Source organism: Malaclemys terrapin, chromosome 1, assembly GCF_027887155.1.
Source record: "Malaclemys terrapin pileata isolate rMalTer1 chromosome 1, rMalTer1.hap1, whole genome shotgun sequence".
Classification (NCBI taxonomy): Eukaryota; Metazoa; Chordata; order Testudines; family Emydidae; genus Malaclemys; species Malaclemys terrapin.
The window spans coordinates 28054633-28072381 of NC_071505.1; the positions used below are offsets into that span (position 1 = coordinate 28054633).

General features: G+C 39.0%; 1 protein-coding gene across 1 annotated transcript in view; it reads right to left on the reverse strand.

Annotated features, from left to right (window-relative positions):
• COG5 (component of oligomeric golgi complex 5) overlaps positions 1 to 17749 on the reverse strand; it is a 329906-nt gene that overhangs the window by 59604 nt on the left and 252553 nt on the right. Inside the window, exons 11-14 of the mRNA XM_054018595.1 lie at positions 12992 to 13073; positions 10120 to 10324; positions 8448 to 8609; positions 6666 to 6765 (exon numbers count right to left, since the gene is read on the reverse strand). Of these exons, the coding sequence (XP_053874570.1) occupies positions 6666 to 6765; positions 8448 to 8609; positions 10120 to 10324; positions 12992 to 13073 (549 nt within the window). The remainder of the gene's footprint in view (positions 1 to 6665; positions 6766 to 8447; positions 8610 to 10119; positions 10325 to 12991; positions 13074 to 17749) is intronic.

The following is a 17749-nucleotide window of genomic DNA, read 5'->3' on the forward strand; positions in this document are numbered from 1 at the left end:
AGAGACCATTTTTAAAAACACAGATGCAATGTTTATGCAAAGTTGATGTTCTAGTAACCTCTGTAACTGCATCAAGATGTCAATAACCCAGGGTATAGAGGGCCTTACCAAACCCTTTGCTTTTGTTTAGACTTGTGGTTGAATGAGACTGGTGTGGACTGATCATCTGGCACAAGGAGGCCTCTGAACCCTCTGCCACCTATGAAAGGGTACTCTAGGCTGTCCCCCAAACACCCCAATGCATATAAGAGGTTTGGTGATAGGCCAAGGATGTGTTCTGAGATCCACAGCTGCAGTGTCTCTAAAACCCCAATGAAGAGGCTGTGAAGCTGATGGGCTGAATGAGCAAGAACTCTTTTGCCAATACAAGCTGCATCTCCACTAGAGGTATTTGCTGGCATAGCTATACTGGTAAACCCTTGTTAGTGTGGACAAGGCCTTAGACTTTTTTTCATTTCCCACAGAAGAAAACGGAATTGTGGTCCCCCTACAACAACATTTTTCAGTTTCACTAGTCTTGTTAGTTTTTTTCTCTCTCTCTCAAACTGTTTGACAGAAAAGGGGGAAGTAACAGGGAGTATCTATTAAGCTAGACACTTTCCACCCTATATCTTCCTAAACAGCAAAATCCTGACTGAACTCAGAGTTAAGGGTTCAAAAAAGCTCTTATTTCCATGAATTTACAAATACCCTGTTTTCTAAGAAACTACATAACTGAATAGTTTGAAAGTCAATCACTTGCACCAGGGTGTTTTTTATTCTCAACACTTTCTTTTTAAAAATCACACTTTCCTTTTACATTTTTGCTCTCCTTAATAATCTTAGTGGCTGAGCCACAATCTTCCATTACAAACTCTGGGTCAGTCACGGTTCTTTCATCATTGTAGATTCTGTATGAATACTTCTTGCATTCTCGGCTGTGAACAAAATAATCCACTGCACATATTTACCTCTTCATTCCCTTGATTCAACATGTCACACACTTTTTCCTATACAAATGACACTGTGAAATTCCATTTAAAGATGGTGTTGCTTTCTCGGTTCAGAATTTAAGCTGAAGTAATTGTTATTTTTGCATTCCACATTGGCTTTTTAGCATTTTCTTCCCTCAATCTCTTCTATGAAATGATATTTACACAATAAGTAAAAGCAGTGATCATTCTAGATTACGTTTAAAAAATTTAAACAAAAAGGAATAACAGAAGCCATTTTATTGGCTCTCACCCTCCCTGGAAGATAAATGAAGCCATAATTACCAAAGAATGAGAACTTTCTAAACTACATTAACTAGAGGCATATGCCACACCTTGTGACTACCAACTATTTGACTCAAGATAAACTGAAAAAATACTCAAGACTGAGATGAAGAATAAGATGCTAATTATCACAAAAGTTTCTGACGATGGATGAGTGGATATGCAGGAAGGTGGCTTCTACATTGATGCTCAGTAATTACTTTCTGGTTTTTTGACCATACTTTGAGACAAGATCAGCTTTTTTGCAGTAAATTTAAAAGATGAGACGATATTTTCTGGAGATGTATAAAAATGACCATATCCTCCTCAAGCTTAAAGGAAGAAAATAATTTGTTACGACCGGTTCTGAATGCTGGCCAGTAGGTCAAAGACATTTAAGAACAAGGTGTTAATGCTGCATACCTGTTAAAAATGGGAAATTGAAAACAAATCGCTGTTACTAGCAGCAAGGGCTTAATCAGTTGCAACAGTATTAAAGACCACATTTGAATCCACTTAGTAAAACCACCACAATGTGTTTCTTAAACTGGCAATCTTATTGGCAGCCTCAGTAAGGAGATCAGTGACAGAATGACTTTGAGACAAGATATACTCCTCACTCCAAGAGCTGGTATCTCTGGAGCAATACTGAAGTGCAATGGCAGGAAAATACACTGAGTCATACCTGTTCTGTGGGTAAATGAAGACTTCATTCAAGAACGGCAATAGTGAAATTGACTTTGAATTATATATTCTTGTTAATTTTAAAAAATGTATTTGGTGTTGAGATACTACAGTGATGGACACTCTAAAAATACCTTAAATGATAGACAGATAGCTGAGGAATATCTGTCCATCTGGATATTAAACTCACTAAAAATAGGACATTAAATTAAAGGAGGCATTAGGGTGCACTAGCATCCAATGCTACGTCAACCGTATTGGCATAAAAATGTGTTGGATTAAGGAAACCAATGTAACAGACTTACTATTCAAGATACCCATGCTATCAATCCAACAAGATTTTGAGTTGCCAAGTACTCATCAACACCCCAGAGTGTATAACCTGTGCTCTGTCCTGGGACTCAACTATGCAATGGTGTTAGAGATGTTGGTTGAAAACTGTGACTCAGTCACTTATGGCTGACATGGGCTACAGAAGGAAAGTTACATGTAGGGAGCATACCTCTGAAATATCCCTCATTTTGAGTGATGTTGCTTTTAGTTCCCATATTATATATGTTCCACAGAAACTTGGCATCTCCCTTACATTTACCATTTAACACCAGAAATAAAGAACTACTAAACTGAGGTTACAGAAAGAATTTTGTACTGAAGGATGGAATCCCGCAGCATTTTAGCTTTCCCACATGAATAATTTGTTTGTACCCCTCATTCTGGGCCTTTCTTTGACACATATTGTGTCCCACATTTGGGCATTGGCTATGATAGCAAGTGAAGTCCTGAAGCAAGTGAAGCAGTCACAAGGTTTTATTGCTTCACAGATTCTTAACTAACAGAGTTAAAAGACATGCACTAACATCAGAGCAACAGCACAGAACAGTTTTATTGCACAGCCTTGCCATAGACAAGACAGACACATTTTGCCAATCCTTTAAGTGAGATGCATAAGAGAAATTAGATCCTGCAGAAGTTGATAGCATAATTCTCTCCACCTGCCAAGAAAATCAAGTGGGTGAGTTGATTTTTACAACTCTGCCTCTGCATATTATTTTATTTGTTTGTTCATTGGTCAAAAGACAGCAGGCCAATTTGTACCTGACAGTTAAGTCTTGTGCAGGGGGAAGGCAGCAAGCCAGAGCCTCCATAGCATTGACAGCAAGATAGAAGGGGTAGCAGTGGGATTCTGATTTGAATTAATACCAGTGTCTGACAGGTTGATTGTGACTTTGGGGGGGAGAGGGGAATTGAAAGAGGTCCCTGGGTTCAAAAAGCATGAGAACCACATCTTCTCTAGGCAACTGAATTTTTATGCTCACAGTACAACACATTTTATCTATGTGCAATGGGTGGGTGTGTTAGTGTATTTTAATCCACCCACATGCACAGCTGAACAGAAATAGCACCGAAGTAAAAGAACATACAGTACTTACATTACCACTCACACACTGTGAACTAACTGAAATCATCACTCAAAATGAAGAAAGAATGGGGGGGGGGGGAAATCTATAAATACTCTAGGCAACAATCCTGCACTGGGGAAGGGGATAGACAAGATAACCCAACAGGTCTTTTCAATCTAATTTCTATAAAAATCTTTGGCTCTTGGGATTTACTTTTCTGCATTATCTAACATGTATACTGACAACGGTATGAATTTAGACCAGGGTTTCCCAAACGTACAAAGCTTTTGTCCTTTTCAGGGACAAATGTTTCACTACCCTTCTCCCCAAGACCTCTAGTTCTAACCATGAACACAAGAAACATGTCTAACTGCAATCAGACCAAAACACATAATTATGTTACCAAAAAGGAACTTTAATTATAAAGGAATTGCAACATTTTAAATACATTCAAAATTCAGTGCAGTAGATAAGCAGACTTGTTGGTGAAAATTGTGCCCCGGGAGGTCGAACTGAGGAAATACACTTCTGCTTCACTTTCAATCAACAGGTGATTGTGATACTTTCATTTTTTCACAACCAGCAAAAGAGAAACCTGACTTTCAGATAGGGTGACCAGATGTCCCGATTTCATAGGGACTGTCCCGATTTTTGGATCTTTTCCTTATATAGACTCCTATTACCCCTCACCCCTTGTCCAGATTTTTCACATTTGCTGTCTGGTCACCCTACTTGCAGAGAGTTAAGGACAAAGTGGGATGAGAACTTTCAAGGCTTCTGCTCCTAAAGCTGGGTTTTCCTCTTCCTTCAGAGAGAGCCAAAAGCTAAGTTCCTGGCTAGAGAAAGTCATGGCAGGGACATGTCGCTGGAGAGGCCTGTCACTGTGTCTTAGAAAAGTGCAGTTATTGCTGCCAACTCTACAGCATCTTATGAAGAGGTTGGTGAGTCACCTCTTTCCCTTCTGTGGGTCTGCAAGAAGTAATTCCATAGGTGGTTCTGAAATTCCCTGTGATACAGATTTATGAGTCCCTGATGGTTGCTAACCAGCTCCTCAGTTCCTTGAAGTCTAAAACAACAGGAAATGACTAAAAGTTTCCTCTCTGTGCTCAGGAAATACAACTACCAGATTTTCTGATTAACTTTCCTACTCTATTGTGCACAAACAGAAAATTCCTATTTCCAGCTCTGGAGAGAAGAGTTCAGATCATTTTAGTACCCAATAATGTCAGCCAGGCTGACTGAGTGTGCCGCCCAACATGAATTATATCAAAAGGTATTAGCAAGTGAAGATGGATGATCACTGTGGAAATCTGTACTTCTGCTCTTAATTCAGAGTCAATTAATTAATCTGTACTTCTGCTCTTAATTCATGTGAGACATCTCACAAGGAATTGCTCGTGAAGGAAACCCATGTCAACACAGAACAATGCAAAGAGTCAAGAATTTAGTGAAGTTCACTCCTTTAATTGCTTTATGAGTAAATCAGATCTCTTGATTTTTCAAGGTTTCCAGTTTGTTCCCCTAAAACTCCTCGGATTTATCTTCCCATGATGAATGCTCGGTTGCAAGATATAGCAACAAAGTTGAAGGCTTCATGCCCTCTCACCTAGCACTTCAGAACACAGTCTGGTTTCAAACTAATTGATGCAAAGCCACATATTAGCATACTTTTGCATTTTCTTTTTTTCCCTCTGAGTTGTCTTTGGAACAACATGCTGCTTTACTAGGCACAAAATGATCCATTTTCTGAATAACTCAGTCAGAAATGAGCTCCAACGAAGACTGGGCGGCGTGAAATATTGTCAGGGGAGGCACAGTGCCTGTTTGCAGCTGACATGTCTGGTGTCCAGATCAGTGATGTGGGCATAGGTATTTTGTGTTGTACATAGAATCATAGAATATTAAGGTTGGAAGAGAACTCAGGAGGTCATCTGGTCCAATCCCCTGCTCAAATCAGGACCAACCCCAACTATATCAGTAAGTGATATTGTTAATATGGCTTGTGCTGTATTGTAACAGTTAAATCCAGGCACACATACATAGGTACAAGTTTGCTGTTTTATTTGCAACCTACTTCTTGCACTAATATGCACTGACAATCTAGCTGGAGTTATAAAATCAGAACACAGTGGCTTTAAAGGGAGGTCCCATTACAGGGCTTTATGTTGTGTATCAATTTAAAAAATCATTTAAGTGTATTAATTATTTTCAAAATGTTAGATTTTCTTCATGACCTGCCATGGACCTCTCCCCTACCATGCCTCTTCACTCTCCTTGAGGTTGCCCAGCCCACACTTTGGGAAACCCTGATGTAAAGCATTCAGTAGAAATTGTCACTTGGCAACCAAAATATTTACCAATGCTTTTCAATTTTTTACAGCCCATTCAAGTACAGTACATGCCTGAAGGTAAACAGAACCCCAATAGCAGAGCTATTTTATAGTAAATTGCTGTGTAACAGTATCAGCAGGCATCCACTACCAAGTTTCTATTACTGAATGAACATTATAGTACAGTACTTGAATTTCAGTGAAATCTGATCCTGCCTTCAGAACTACAGCTGTTTAAGAAAATACCTCATTAACACATGTAAATAACCAAAACAGCCACTTACATTGTGTATAAAAGTTTTCCTATTGCAGGAAGAAGGTTTTTTAAAATTTAAACTGATGTTCGCAACAAAAGTATGAAAACACTGACATCAGAAATCATGGGGAAATTGTACATATATTTAAAAAAGCAAAATGGTTCCTATTACAATTCCAATCACTATACTTCCAAATGTTGGTTTCTTGCTGCTCTACTGTTCTGTTCAATTTCACGCTAGGTAGCAGTGCGTGGCAAATGGTCAGGAATGTGTGACATGACAGTAAACAAGCTCAAAACTGAGCACCATTTAAATACACATATGTGAAAAATATGCCCGAATTTTGATCCAAATAAGGGTCCCAAACTGAAATCTTTATTTGCATGTACTAGGATTTGAATATAACAAATAAGAGGTATTATATAACAGACAGACCATCAAGCGTTAGTAGCTATTACACTAAATTTTAATTATTTTAATTCCACTGCAAAACAACTAAAATCCTGAAATTTCAGTTTATAGTCAACAGGGCAAGTTCTGCTTTGACTTACATACACACAAATCCCACTGCAGTCAATGGGTCTCCATGGGTGTACCCAAGAGCAGAATTTAACTCAAAATGCATTCAATACAATGGAAAGTGTATTCAATAGTTTTATGTACTAGGATTCCGGTGCTGTTATTTTAATAAATCTGTGACAAAAAGAAAACATCATATCTTTAAAAACAACATTCTTTAGAAATTGAAAAATGACTTACAAGCTGCTCAGACTTTACACCATATAGTTGTATGGTCTTTGCCACATTTTTTGAAACAGCTAAACTGAGGTTTGGGTCCACAGCAGCCACATTTAGCTCACTAGAAACAAAGGTGATAGATATTAATTAAAACTAAATAGTCCAAATTGTAACAAATTAACTATTAATAACTAGTAACATGGTATGTCAACTTTGAGGAGAATAGTATATACAACCAAAATTCTATGAGGCACAATGGTTCAATTTACTGTTTAACAAATCTATTCAGGAATTTTATGAGCTGAGTGTATCACTTCCTATTCTGATGCTAAGAAAGAACTCACAGTGAGTAAACGTGGTACTGCAGCGTGTATGCTAAAATGATATTATTCCCCTTGGGTTCAAAGTATTGACTTCAATGCATTGCTTGGCAAGCAGAATTTGGTAGAGGCAAGCACAGAGTCATTCACCAATGAGGCTAGGGAGTAAACTATGCAGAGATTCCAAGGTGCTTTGTTTGTCACAACTAATAGGCTTTATTGTAAGCACAATATGCAGTACAAGGGACCCCAAAATAGATGGACGGCAACAAACTGAAGAAAACAACAAGAAATTATGGTCCAAATCACTCCCTGGGGAATCCCTGTCAGGAGGATGAGCGCTAACTCCTCAGCACTATTTCCCTCACGTTCCCAGAACCCCACAGACATCCATCTGCTAGGGCTCCATCTACAAGGCGCTCTGCAGAAATTTGGGGGCAAGAATAGAGATAGCTATCCAAGCAGCATTATCCTCCTATGGGTCATGCTGCCAGAGGTAATCCTCCAAGCACTGAGGGAGATGTGAGGATTCACAGAATTGGGAAGCCTCAACCTTAGAGAACTTCACAGGGCCCTAAACTTCACTAGCTAGACAACTCAGTTTTCCTGCCCTTTGTGAAGTTCCCCTACTTCCTCTGCAAGATGGGGCATCAGGGCCCATAAATATGTGCAGTACAGTCCAAACCAGCAATACCGAGTCAGGGAGCCGCAAGTGGCTCTTTGCAGCACATTATATTAAAACACTGTGTGGTTTACTGTGGCTCTTTTGGGTAATGTTGATTGCTAATTTGGCTCCTGAACCACTGAAGTCTGAGTATGACTGGTCCAAACCCTAAAATGAGATGAGCACCTGTAATTCCCACTGAAGTCAACAAGAGCAGTAAGAGTTCAACATTTTTCATAATATTAACACATCCAGTAAATTACATAGAATGCTATCTATTCATGCTAGTGTTTGGACCAGTCCTTGCTAAATAGACTAAAACACTGAAATCAGGGATTAATGAAAATGTTCCATTTGTGATTTAAACATTTCAATTTACTTTTTCTAACTGGGATATTCCTCTTCATCTACTATTCTTGTCATTTCATTCTTTATGCAACAGATTGTTTTAATCGGAGATTTAATTTATAGCCAAGCAAATATCATCTTCCCTTTGATACATTCAGAATAATGTAGTTGTAACACATTTACACTAGATTTAAAATGTCTCTTTTTTACTGCATTTTAAGCACAATCATGTGAATAACATTACTTATGTGCATGCTTGCAGAGAGCAGACCCCATATGAATATTTCAGAATTACTCCTGCACAACAAAATTCAAAAGATGAACCCTGATTTAATTTCAGTGCTAATAACTTCTATAATTAAAGGGGAATCAAACATTTACTGTTAATGAAGCTTCATTTCCAAAATTTTAATGTAGAAAATAAAAAGACATGGTGCAGATTACATGTTGCAATATATTACAACCACTTACCTTGCTATAGTTTTAATGATGCTGTCAAGTTCATCAGTGGAAGGAGGATTCCAACCCCCAGGGGGAAATACAAGGTTGATGGGGTCAAAGAGTCGAGATAATGACTTTGACAAATAAGCAGCTTCATAAGGTTGCAATGAGTCTTTCAAGGCTTTTTCTGAACTGTGGGCATAAAACAGCATTATCATTTTCTAAAGTTGAAATATATAGTAGCAAGTTGAGGCTGGGACTCCTCTGGAGCTTATAAACTCTGCAGGAGCCAGAACTATATGTACTGCCCAGGAGTTATTTTTTCCATTGAAGTAAATAACTGTTCAGTTAGCCTCCCTACATAGCCTCCCTGTGCACTAGCTCCCCCTGAGGCCTGTTGTATGAAACAACTTTGGTGTACCTAAATCATGTTATTCTTGAGATATACAACATTAGGAAAGTGTTCCAAAAGTGGGATCAGAGCCTTTGTTTGACACCACATATCTCATAACAGATGGCCTGAGCCCCACCCAGAATATGCTAAAAAATTCTCCTCTCACGTGGAGCTACCTGTATAAAACACCAGGGAGAAACGACCATTTTTGTGCTGGCTTCAATATTAAATTTTAAAACTACATTTAATATACTTCCATCATTACAATTCCGGTTAGTGAAAATGATTCAATAGTAGCTACTATGTAAACTCTACCAGGGGAATTATGACTTTTATACTTAGGAACGATAGGATAAATGTGTAGGGTGGGATTTTCAAAAGGGTTTAGCACTGACTTTTCTTGCTTTCACTGAAGCCAATGGCAAAACTCCCATTGACTTCAATCCGAGTATAGTTATGCCCATGCACAGCACTTTTAAAAATCTTATCCGACATATTTATCCTTTTGCTCATAAGTCATAATAGATTTATTCACCAGTGTCAAACCTAATCTTCTCCATATTTAACAGGAAAATCATGTACATTCTAGAATATAAAACAGATATGGTGAGAATCATTAGGAACTGAGTATCTGCCACTCTGTAGTGATTGTGGTACCACAAAATACAGGAAGACACTACAGTAATTGCATTTGCACCAGATAGGCAAATGGTGACTTTTAATAATTCCTATTTGCTGTCTACAGCTATACACAGATGTAAAGACAAAACTAGCTACAAAGTACTGACACAGATCAAAAACATGAACCTTAATGTGTCTTCATTTTATTTAAAACACACACACACACACACACACACACACACACACACACACACACACATATACACACACCATTTGATAGAAAGACTGCTGAAAAAGCCCTTAAAATTCTAGCTCTCCTGCAGAGGATTTCCTGCTTTGTGAAGCTGAAAAACCCTGAGTTCTTGTCTAAAAAAACTCCCTTGTTGCAGGATGGGTGCCGGCAAAGTGCATTAGAGGAGTGTGATTGGTAAAATGCTCTAATGTGTTGCACTTTAACTGCCCCAAGTAGACTCTGCTGGCGCACTCTGAAAGGTGCCTAGTTTATGTGCACAGGCACATTTTAAAGTATGCCAGCAGGGTCTACATGGGACAGTTAGAGCACAACACGTTAGAACACTTTACATATCACAGCCCTCCGGTGTGTTTTGCTGCACCATGCAGACAAGCCCTATGGCTCTAGGATTGTATAGTTATCTCGTTGGATACAGCAGTTTGTGCTAAACATACTCATAATCCTGTTTCTTTTGCATGAAAATGTCATGTGTATCTTCTTCCATCTGTTGCAGTTCAGCAAAGAGATCTGTATTTCCACTTGCATTAAAATTTCTTTGAATATTTTGACTGTATTGTTGTAGGCGCTTCCACAAGTCATTATAAAGTCTCAGTAATTTAGGGTATTCTCCTTCAAAAGCTTGCTTCAAAAACACAGAAGCTGTAAAACAAAACAATAAACAGCATTCATTATGATCTTCCAAACTAGCCTCTTTGATAAAAATGAATAACATGGATCTTAGCACTTAAATTGGTACATTCCTATACAATAAAACTGAAGTATTACTATATCTACAATTAATATCACTATCACAGTATATGCAAGTGACAAATATAAAAGTGTCTAAAACACTGTAATGCATCCCTCCACAATCTGAACCTTGAACATAAAAACCTTGCCTTGTACAATAATCATCTCAGCTTTGTTATATGGCATTTCATGACCAAATTATTATTTTATTACTGTTACTATTTATCAAGCGCAACAGTATGCTAAGTTGTATATATCTAAAGCATTTTTCAATGATAGTTTTGCAATGGAAAAATCTATACTTTTGTTTCATTTTCAAGGCACATATTTAAAGGGACACAGATAACTTGAAGTAGGCCCAAATCTTTAACAAACCTTAAAGTTATTGTTACAATCTGGTGGGAGAAGCTCTTCAGATTTAAATATCTGAAGTGTTCTGCTTTTACACATGCTACTTTTTTTTTAAAGAAGATTAAAAAACAACTGCACGTTTGTCAAATAAAGAATGATAACACGAGCTGTGTTATTTTCAGCCCTGGAAATCATGCCACAAAAAGTGGAAAGTGAAACAAATTTAGAACGGTTTAAAAAAAAAGGTTGATGATATCTGTGCTCTGACACCACCTGACTTTAGGGATTCCACCATCATGTTTTAGGTGAGTAGAAAATTGGCCCTTTAATATGGTGGCCTTCAGGGTCTGAACATATGCTTCAGTTCATCCATTCGCACCTTTACACTTCACCATCTGAACCATTCTTTTTACTCATATACATTTTTCATTTTAACCATTGTAAGGTCCATATTTTTTATTTCCATAGTAATTGGATATTTCATTGTGGTGAGCTGATGTCTGTAATAATTTTTCCCCACAGCACAAAAATAGGTGCTGGACTGTTATTCTTTTATTGTTTATACTTTGTCACACATTTATTTTCTTCTCTACGCCTAATGGCCCAGTCTTGCTCCCACTGACGCAAACATGAGTTTTATGATTTATGTCAGTGGGATCAAGATCTAGCCCCTACTCTACACATACAAAAGTAAAAAAACATAGCTGACTATTACAAGTTACTAAACATCTCCTATCCCTGGGGGCAGAAGTCAAGAAATTTGTTCGGCCTTGGTTTCCCCTAAAAAGGTATGGGCTTTTTGCTGTCCCATTTTATTTCACATGCTGCTTTAAAAGCCATTCTTCTTTTTAAAAACACTTTGGTGAAAAGTGCTTCTGCCTTTAGTTTAAAAAAAATATTCAAGACTTTTGGAGTTCTTTGCACTTTTCAATGTTAAATATGCAGTTTTCTGTAAACAAAAATATGTAAAAAAACCAAAATGACTACATATTGCATGCATCATTGCCTGAAAACTCACATATACTGAAAAAAACAGAACAGCATTTGCAGCATAAACATCCTACTTTCACCAAACTTTTATTTAAAAATAACTAACGAGTGTAAGTAGCAAAACAGTGGTGTTTTGATTAATAACTGTGTTCTAAATTGCTGACAGGATAGAAAAGTTACCTCAATGTTGAAATAAAAATTGTGCCTCTTGCTGTCACGGTTTTACAGTCTTAGGCCCTATCCTGCAAACACTTATGCACATGCTTAAGTTTAAGCACGAGACTCCTATATTTGCTGGATCATACGAACCTAGGTAACTGTGTTAAAGGTAACATATAAGACAATCTATAAAACAAAACAGTTTTTAATATAGTTGAATACATTTCCTTCAGGAATCACCAAGTTACTTAGCAACTCCTGAACAGAAACCAAGCAGCTACTTCCTCAAATTAATAATACTGCTATAGAACATCGTAGGCCCAATTTTTTAAAGGGATATCATAACGACTGAGCCCACAGAGATAAGCATATGCATGTTGCACCTCATTCGTATGTACAGTACCAAGATTGGGGATTTTCAAACTTCACATGAGTGTAAAGGGTATTTTTGTGACTGCATCCCAAGTACTTAACTTTGACAATTCAGCCAGTTGCATGTTGCACTGTTATTTACTGGCAACAATGTTTATGACTCTTCCTTGATTTAGCATGATATTTGTACAGCATATTTTGCATGTGTATTCAGAATACCTCACCAAGAATTACAAAAAAGCTCAGCTTTGCTTTAGGTACATAATGCAAGTGGCCAGATTTTCAAGATTGCTCAGCATCCAAGAGCACAATAATAAAATAATTGCTCTTTTAATTAGGTTAATGTTTATGGTTTTGGCTGACCTATTCACTTTTGGCCTCTGGAATTATAATCTGTTATTCCACAAATTTCCCCCCTTCACCATGCCATTGTCAAAAAAAGGATATTTTTATATTGGATGAGGAATGTTAAATAAAGCAAAGTACATATCTTCCTAAATGCACAATAAAAGTCTGGGGAAAAGTGTGATGATCATAAATACATCTATCCTCAGTTATGAAAATATATGTATGAAGAGTAACAGGAGAAACCACAGCTGCAGATCTGATAGCTGGAAATTACAAGCAAAGGTTTATTGAATTGACATATTTTCAAACTAACTCTAGAAGACATCACAAATCACACATGTTAAATACAACACTTACAGTCTGTTGCTATCTGAAATTGAGAGGAAAGAGTCTGAGTTACTGCAGTCCAAAATGTGTACAAAATATCTGACTGGCCTTCCTGGGCAGGGGGAAAAAAGAGAAGAAAAGTTCAAAATATGTCATAGGCATAAAAACTGCATATATTACATCACAGTGCATTTGCCAGAAAAAGATTCCCTGGCCATCCCAAGTGTTTTAATAAACTTCTACTTTGTATTTATTTTTTAGTACACAATATACAAAAAGCTGCAAAATATAAACATTATGGTCATCAGTAGGCAGGGACTAACTAGTGTGAGCAAACAAAAATAAATGCAGCCCTCAAATGCAGCCTTTTCCCTGGGTTTTGGAGGTCTCCTCTCAATGCACTTCTTGCTGGTAATGGGTCTTCTAGGGACAGGGCCGAGGGAGTGCAAAAATAGTCCAGAACCTCCAGAACCTAATGGGAACGAGAGAGCTATTCCCCCTCTCTCCTTGTGAAGCAGAGATCTATCCATACTAAAGCTTCTGAAGTATGATCACTCTGGTATAATTTCCAAGGGTTCCCATATGATAATTCAAACTAAGAGTTTGCAGTGAAACCTACAGTCCCCTCACCAGCAGGATTTGTTGCCAGGAGGGGATAGTGGTGTGCCCAGCTTCTGCCAGCAAGGCAGACAAGAAGGAGGGGAAGCAGGCATCGGTTCTGAAGTGATCAATACCTGGAGCTTTGGTGCCAAAGTGTCAATACCAGGCGATACATGAAGCTCTGAATGAGCTGGTACTGGGACATGGTACCTGGTGCCTGAGTGGGTGCCAGAGGGACCCTTCTTGGGCCATCCTTGTCTATGTCAGAATGAGAGGATTTCTACATTTTAGAGCTAGAACCCGGCAAAGATGACCTGGAACTGAGGGGAACAGCACTCCTTTCATCCACTGATCCCAGGCGTTTTATCAGTCACAGAGGAGGATTTCTGAGAGATATGACCCTCAGAATTATGAGCGGAAGAACAGTCAGGAGCACTTTGTGAAGACGACAATTCAGGATTTTCAGTCCCGACCATTCCAAAAAGGATCTCTCCAGCAAAGACAACTTCAAGTAAGCCTCTTTCACCTTGAGTGTTCTCTTGCAAGTGGCATATCTCTCAGGAACATGCCTTTTCCCAAATACCTGGTGTGCCCCATATTAAGGGGCAATACAGCCTCACAAGGAAGACAGCATTTAAAACCTGGGGTTCTTTATTCTCCCATAAAGGCTTGACCCAGTATCAGAGAAGTCTCAGAGAAAAAACATTTTTAAGGAAAAAATGAAACACTATGAAAGAAGTGATGAGTGAAGACTAAGGGTATGGTTACATTACATCTTATTTTGGCATAACTTATGTCGCTTGGGGAGATATATAAATCACAACCTGGAGTGACGGAAGTTACACTGACATAAGCATCGTTGTAGAAAGCACTAGGTCAGTGGAAGAGCTTCCCCTGCCAACACACCTTCTGCCACTCGCGGGGGCTGGAGTAGGTAAGCAGACTGGAGAGCTCTCTCCTGTTGGCTTAGAGTGGCTACATTAGAGAGCTCACAGCGGCAAAGTTGCATCGGTGCAGCTGTGCCACTGTAAACTCTCTAGTGTAGTTGTGCCCTAAATAAGTAACTATCTACAGGTATTCACAACTATTTACACACAAAAAGGAAATCATACAGTGAGTGAGAAGCTTGGACAGTCCGTAAGGGCTTGTTCGCACTTGACAGTTAATTTGGATTAAGGCAGGGTCTGAATTTAAAGCCAGCTATTCCTAAATAGCTCCATGTAGAGAGAAGCCCTGAATTCCACTTTGCAGGCACAGGCAGTAAAAAGGAACTGAAGGGTGGATGGGTGACTCCATCCTTTATGACTTTGGTGGGAGGCACGAGGACACTATGGATATGTCTACACAGCCAAGAAAAACCCAGGGCTGGCCCGTGTCAGCCGACTCAGGCTCACGGGGCTCTGGATACGGAGCTGTTTCATTGCTGTATAGACTACTGAGCTTGGACTGGAGCTGAGATCTGCGACCCTCCTACCTTGCGGGGTCATAAAGTCCAGGCTCCAGCCCAAGCCCAGAAGTCTATACAGCAATGAAATAGCTCTGCAGGCCAACCCCCATGAGCCCAAGTTGGCTGGCACGGGCCAGCCGTGGGTGTCTAGTTGCTGTGTAGGCATACCTTCAGGGCACATGCATGGCTCCAACAGATACTGCAGGCCAAAAGAATCTGAACTCCGCCAAGACTGTAATGCATATAGACAAGCATCTGAAGAAGCAGCTCAGAGTTGGGAACAAAATTATGTGACTTTTTTTGAATAATGAACAATTATGCAACTGCATAATTTCATCATGCAAACACAAGGGGTGCTGATTTATTTATTGTACATAAACTGTTGTAACAATAAATAATACAACAATAGATAAAGATATCACACGCTGTACCTTGCAAACAATCTACAGTAACTGTATAATGGACAATTCTAAAAATCATCAAAAAGTCCCATTTACGTGTTTTTATAATAGAGTTAGACAGCAAAGGGCTACATAATGGAGTTACCATAAGCCTTGAATAAGAGGCTATGCATAGTTGCACTGCTCCAGAATCAGACTCAGACATTCAAAATTCAGTTTCTGTTTCCTTTGCGCTCCAGGGGGCAGCGAGATGCTCCTGTCACATATGTGACACAGCTTACCAGCGTGGGAGAGGGATAGCTCAGTGGTTTGAGCATTGGCCTACTAAACCCAGGGTTGTGAGTTCAATCCTTGAAGGGGACCACTTAGGGATCTGGGGCAAAATCAGTACTTGGTCCTGCTAGTGAAGGCAGGGGGCTGGACTTAATGACCTTTCAGGGTTGCTTCCAGCTCTATGAGATAGGTATATCTCCATATATATGTATATTTTTTTACCTGCTCCTCCATGCCAGCTCACCCGTGTTAGCCCGTGCATAAGTGGGGTGGATTCCAGGGTCTACCCACTCCCAACCCATCTAACCCATCTACTCGGGAGAGGGAGTAGCAGCTCTATAACGGTTGCTTCCTCCCCTCTCCACAGACTGGTGATGCAGGTAGCCCACAGAGAGGAATAAGGATGTGTCTTATTCATCCATGTTGCCCAGTGTGGGTCAGTAGTCAGCTCATAATTCAGCATTAAGAAAATAAATTCTTGAACAGATATTCCAATTCTCAGATATAGATATGACTACGTTTGGGAGCCTTCATTTGTTTTGTCTGTTCTGCTCAACAGGAAGGACTTTTATGTATATAAATTAAGCAATTTACTTGATACTTATGTTTGCATTTTTGTAAAATGTTTAGTCCCCTTTTCTCTAGCAAGCAAAGATGACCGTTAATATTAAGTAATAATTCAAAAGCTGTAATGTATAAAAATGTCTTTGGTGTGTTTTAATTTGGTACAAAAGTATAAATGTCAAACTATTTACTTCCTCGTTTCACAGTTTTATATTTACCGTATGCAAACTGCTTTAAAATAATGGGTCTTTCACCACCACTGATACAGTAAATTAATTAGCTTTAAAATTCTCAATCCTAAATTGGAAAAAGATTGACAATGAAGTTTGTTAATTTAATTCTTAGTCTAAGTGAGTAAAAATTACTTTTAAATGGCTTCTTTTTACCGCAGTGACCACCACATAGACTTATAGACTTTAAAGTCAGAAGGGACCATCATCATCTAGTCTGACCTCCTGTGTACTGCAGTCCACAGACCCTCACCCACCCACTCCTCAATAGACTCTTAATCTCTGGGTGAGTTACTGAAGTCCTCAAATCATGATTTAAAGATTTTAAGTTACAGAAAATCCATCATTTATACTAGTTTAAACCTGCAAGCATGCCCCATGCTGTAGAGGAAGGATCTCTGCTAATCTGACACGGGGAAAAATTCCTTCCTGACCCCAAATATGGCGATCAGTTAGACCCTGAGCATGTGGGCAAGATCCACCAGCCAGACATTTGGGAAAGAATTCTATGTAGTAACTCAGAGCCTTCCACATCTAGTGTCCCATCACCAGTCATTGGAGATATTTTCTGCTAGCAGTCATAGATCAGCTAGATGCCGTTGTACGCAATCTCATCATGCCATCCCCTCCATGCACTTATCAAGCTCAGTATCTTTTGTTGGCTTTCTCAGCTGAGGGGCCACGGATTGAGTGGGGTTGGAGAAAGACAAGCCAGTGCAATGTTAGAGGTAGTCCTACAAGATCCTATTGTCCGATTCAGCTTGGTAAATCCTAGGCTGAAATAACATTTTTAGATATAGATATAGATATTTTGGTGCTGTCATTTGCACAACAGCCAACAGTATACCAATCAGGCATAGAGCCACCAGCTTCCATTTCTTCCTGTTGTGTCCCTCTGCCTTACGCAGGGGATGTATGGTGCTCATGGAATGAATCACGGCTATGTAGCAAATGAGGTTTTTACCTAAGATACCAAAATTCAATTGCATCCTATTAAAAATATAGGAAGAGAAACTGAGGAAAAATCTACATAGAGAATCCAAAGGGCATAATACTGCGACCAAAAGTTTACACTGATTTCACACCTACATTTAGAAAAAAAAACAGAAATGTATGCCCACTATAGGACCATTTTAGAACACAAACCTAACTATGGAGTCACTACCAGGCTTCCATAATACAGTAGAACCTCAGAGTTACGAACTGACTGGTCAACAACACACTTCCTTTGGAACCGAAAGTATGCAATCAGGCAGCAGAGACCAAAAAAAAT